At 37.6% G+C, this 5,000-nt stretch overlaps 1 protein-coding gene across 1 annotated transcript in view; it reads left to right on the top strand.

Moving 5' to 3' along the window:
- Nucleotides 1-4,994, top strand: part of LMO4 (LIM domain only 4) — a 13,494-nt gene extending 8,500 nt beyond the window's left edge. The window contains exon 5 of the mRNA XM_077746100.1: nt 4,728-4,994. Coding sequence (XP_077602226.1) covers nt 4,728-4,736 — 9 coding nt within the window. The 3' untranslated portion in view covers nt 4,737-4,994. The remainder of the gene's footprint in view (nt 1-4,727) is intronic.
- Nucleotides 4,995-5,000: the final 6 nt, after the last annotated feature.

Here is a 5,000-nt window from a genome sequence, read left to right as displayed (position 1 = left end):
CCTTTCAGAGAAACGTAGACCTACTCGTACATACAGGATTCAGAAACGGGAGTGGCGATTTATTAAATTGTGACTCTTTGGTCGTTAAGAAAGATCCTGACGTTTAGTTCTATCTGTAGCTTCCCCAGTGTCGAACAGAGGATTATCACATGCAAAGTCAAGACATAAAACTTGCACACAACTGGTTGTTTATCCCACTTGACGGTTTTGAGATTCAGAAATACGACGTGAATAGGTTATTGTGGGAGGAAAATTAGAAACATTTATGGTAGGAAAAGGGAATAAATGTCTTCGTCATGAAAGAATGATTTCTGCAGTAGTAATGGCAAGCCGAACACCTGCCTTCCAAACCCAGTTTACAGTGCGTTCATTTTGAGAAAAGCAGTTTTACAAACATTCTGTAGTTTCAGAGGAGGGCGTTTTTGTTGATCGGCAGTCCCATAAAATTTGAGTAAGTTACTACTATTAAAACAGTTCTAGGTCTTTGCTAATCACTTTGGGCCCCTAATAGCTCCATTAAAGATGATGTATCTCGATTCTTGATCCACAACTGGGAAGTTTTTGGACCAGAGCTAAAAGTGAGGAAATTCTATNTTTATAGTTTTAGATCTATTTTAATCTCCTTAATAAGTCCTATAGCTATGCAAGTGAGTGCATTTTGATAACTGCTGTGCCTAATTTGTAACAATTACTGTCAACCTTCAGTTAAGAGACTGTTCATTCCACACTGGCCCAGAAAAGAGTGAAATGTATGACTCGTGCGCATAATTTTATTCACATCATATTTCATACTGATTATGTATTGATGACATTGATTCATTTACTCTTTACAGCGCCACTTGCATGGATATTAAATCTTATTGACCACAGATGAATTTTAATTTCAGATTGGTGATAGATTTTTCCATCAGCTCTGATAGTATGTTTGACTTTTTCATCATTAACCCAGGCAATCACACAGCACTGAGTTATTGCATTGAAACAAAAAGTGCACACTTCACTTGGTAATTCTTTATGGATTTACAATAGGAACTTCATTAATGTCTGTTGTAAGGATCACAAAAAAAAAAAACACAACATTTATCTGCAAATAGGAATTTAGCAAGCTTCAAAAGTCTCAGGAAAAAATATTAGGCTTCTTTGTCTTCTATAATGCTTTTCTTAATGCTGTGTGTGGGGAAAATGACTAATATTTGAAAACTTAACCATTTAAAATTATACTGCCATATTTTAATGCTGATTTTTATCATTTTCCCTTACTCAGATTTATATGGGATAAGCTGAAATGTATTTCCTATTTCCTTATTAAGTAAATGCTAATTACATAAGAATCTGAACACTTTTCTTTGACTTACTAATATGGAAAGCTACCTAGAATACCGTTTTAAGAATAGAAACTTAATTTCCTTAATTTCGTCTTGCAAAGTAACCAGTCACCATTGACGAGGCATGTCAGGCCTCTTTAAGGAATGCCAGTACATATAAATACTTAGATTTTTATGGTTTGAATTGTAATGAAGTGGATCTGTGGGGCGGAGTTAAGAACAATGGATAAGTAATGGAAAGATTTTGAGATACCCCCCTTTGAATTTAGAGGCAAAGGCATTAGCAGTTATACCCAAGAGCCAAAGAAAAGTTTTAAAAAGAGGAAGAAAAGAAATGTGTTAGGAAGAAAACGGTGGCTTTCTACCCCATCCCTTCCCATGTGAAAAGCCTACTTTTTCTGCAGATTACATCTTGAGTTTGTTGCTAGTTTTACACCGTTTCTTTCCCTGACTTAAAAAAGTGGAAAAAATGATTGTTGCAGCTTAACTAACGTGCTTCGTGAGAATTCAAGGATGTAAAGACAAGATGGAGAACATGTAGTGCAAAGGGCACGTAGGAAGTACGAGCAGGGTCTCACGGCACTGACGTTCTGGGTACAAGGTGACATAAACTTAGAGCAACTAGGGAGCAGGGCTGGAGAAACGTTTGGTATGCATGTTTACAAGATGGCACATAGATCAGTCTTCTGTATACCACACCTTTTTCAGGATGGGAGAGGTAAGATGTTCATTTTCGATCACAGGACGTAGTAGGGCACCAGTAAGAACCAACTAGTACGTTTTTCCGTCATGTTGGAAGCCAAAAATAGACAGGTGGCCTTCAGAAATTAATAGCTCTTAAAAGGCATAGGGAAGGATAACTTAAGGATATGTTCTTGTCAGACATTGGTAAGAAGCTGTGTTTTGGGGATGATGTTAATTAAGAACATTTCCCTGTTGGCATCAATGTCTCACATACTCGCCCTCGGTGCTCAGCTCACCATGAGCACAGTCAATTCACAAGGTGGTTTCTGTAAATAAACGTTTTGGGCAAGCCGAACGTGGTCCAGGGAGATAGATAGATAGATAGATATTAATGAGAGGGCAGGGGGAAAGAGGAAATGAAAACACACTTCCTGGTGGAGCAGAAACTGCTTTTTGGACCTAGAGAATGCTTTAAAATTATTTTCCGAGACCCTGTGGTGTTTCTTTTCTGGAGGAGAGGAGATACAGACAAATGACAAACCGCTCCATTTTACTATTTCCTTTTATTATTTCCTTTTCTCTCCTCATTTCTCTGTGTTTTTGGTAGGGAAAATTGGACATTAATTTTGGCCGTTTTCCTTCTCTTCACAGAACCAATTACGTTTTTAGTGCATGAAGCATAATAAACATACTCAATCATCCTCTGGCTTAAAAGTAATGAGTTGATTACTTGTATACCCCTTCTTCAAAGGCAGCTAATTGTATAGAAAGTGTAGGTCCCCATCATCTGGTCCCTTTAAACTTTTCTTTTCCTGAAATTTGTTGCCAGGGTCAGGGATGTGCAGTTCAGTTGTTCTGTATCATTGGCTTCGGTATATTCTAAGAAAATAATTTTAAGCTTATAAATCTTCCAGTGTCTTGACTGAAATCTCCGACCACTAGTACTCAGGATCTACAACGTTTTATAGCCTTCTCCATTTAAAGGAGCCTTGGCTGGCCCCAGGAGCCCATTGCCTTCTAGAGAGTTATGTAAATACAATCAGAAATTGTGGGTGATTTTTTTTTTTTTTTTGCAATTTTCGCCTGCTCTGGAATTCTTTCTTCCACTCAAGAGGGGTGGTTCCATCTAGAATTATCTGTGCTTTCCAGTAAAATAAGAGCTCGCATCTCTTTAGCGGGAGGAAAATTTAACAAGTGTTGTAGTTTACATAGCACTTTGCAATCCCCGTAGTTACATAATTGGTGTTGTGTGTGTCCATCGTAGAGGACATTTGATGCTCATTTATTAAATATGCTCGCTGGCTGCTGCCGCATCTTTGTTCTGGACAGACAAATTACCTTTCTCACACTGAGCTTCCACTCTGGGGAATTAAGCCTCCACCACTTTAATTAGCTTGGAAGTGGGGGGTTGCAGTTCCTAATAGACTTCAGGCTTTTAGTAAGTTAGGGAAAGGGTGAAACAAGAACTTCCTGGGAAGCTCAAAATGTCATTTAAAAACCATAAAAACCTAATATATATTATTTCATTTGGGTAATTGCAAACAGATTGTATTTGACGACCGTGTGGATTATCATTTCTAACTTAGACATTAAAGTTAGACTTCCATTGAACTATGTTTTCTAATTGAGCAAAGTCATTAGCACATTACATGTCTGAGTCCTTTATTTACAATATTTATGTAGTATTAAGTGACATAGCAGATAGGAAATACTAAGGGAAAAGTAGTATCTGAATATTTGTATGTTAGGTGCATGTAATGCATATACTACACCTAACCTATCTATATCTGTCTGTATATATTGATATATAGGTGTATATATGTATGTATATATACACACACGTATACATGTATATATGTGTATATATATATACACACACACGTATACATGTATATATACGTGTGTATATATATACACACGTATACGTATATGTATACGTGTGTGTGTATATATACACACGTATATATACCTATGTATCAATATATACAGACATAGATACATGTATACATATACATGTATACATACGTGTGTGTATATACACACGTATACATGTATACATACGTGTGTGTATATATATATATATATATACACACACACACACATGCATGCAAACACATACCTTTCGGTTGAGAAGGACATGAATGAGTAGACATCCTATGGAGATATCAGAATAAGCAATGCCAACATTTATTTAGCCTTTATTATGTGCCAGGCACTGTTGAAAGGGTTCCATATGTATGATGTAATCCTCGTAACAGCCTTATTATCCCCATTTTAAAGATGAGGAACTGAGGCACAGAGTAACTTTGACAAAGGTTCTGCAGTTGAGCCGATGAGCCCAAAGCTTCCTTGGGGAGGACTGAGCTCTGAAGGTGCACTGAAGATCCTACTACCAGGCAAGATGTTGTAATTCATTCTGTTTAGAAGGAAAGTTGCTTTTGAGAGAGTTACGCAATTCACCGTAGAACTTGATGCCGGAAACCTGCCGAAAGTCCATTGATTGTCTCATTTTCTCTGCCAGCGAAACTGCAGAAAATGTGATGCTTTAGTTCTTGGCTGCCGGAGTAAGCAGCGTAGAAAGCCTCCATCAAGTCACAGTTGGAAAGTAATCTAATAAAAGAAGATTAGTGAATGTAGAGAAGACAAAAGCAGTCATGTTTGAGTTTAATATCTCAAATTTAGCCTTTTAGCTAAGATGCCCGTTTTTATTTCTTGCAGGTCTGCTAAAAGGTCAGAGTAATGCAGAATGCGTGCCTTCATCTCAGATTTTGTTCATCACAGGTGGATCCCATGTGTCTGCAGTAGACAAGTCACCTTTGTAGCTAGCACCAGTGCCAGCTCCATGCCATTGCACCTTCTTTAGTCTTGATTGCCCTTCCTGCATTTATTGGTGTATTAAAATGACTGAATATGAACATTAAGGACTCCATGAACCTGGGCTAATGGGGAGACTGTAGAGAAAATGAAAAAAGATCCACCGGAGGACATCTT

This window comes from Crocuta crocuta, unplaced genomic scaffold (genome assembly GCF_008692635.1).
Source record: "Crocuta crocuta isolate KB4526 unplaced genomic scaffold, BGI_CrCroc_1.0 scaffold48, whole genome shotgun sequence".
Classification (NCBI taxonomy): domain Eukaryota; kingdom Metazoa; phylum Chordata; class Mammalia; order Carnivora; family Hyaenidae; genus Crocuta; species Crocuta crocuta.
This window is presented reverse-complemented; position numbering and strand designations above follow the sequence as displayed.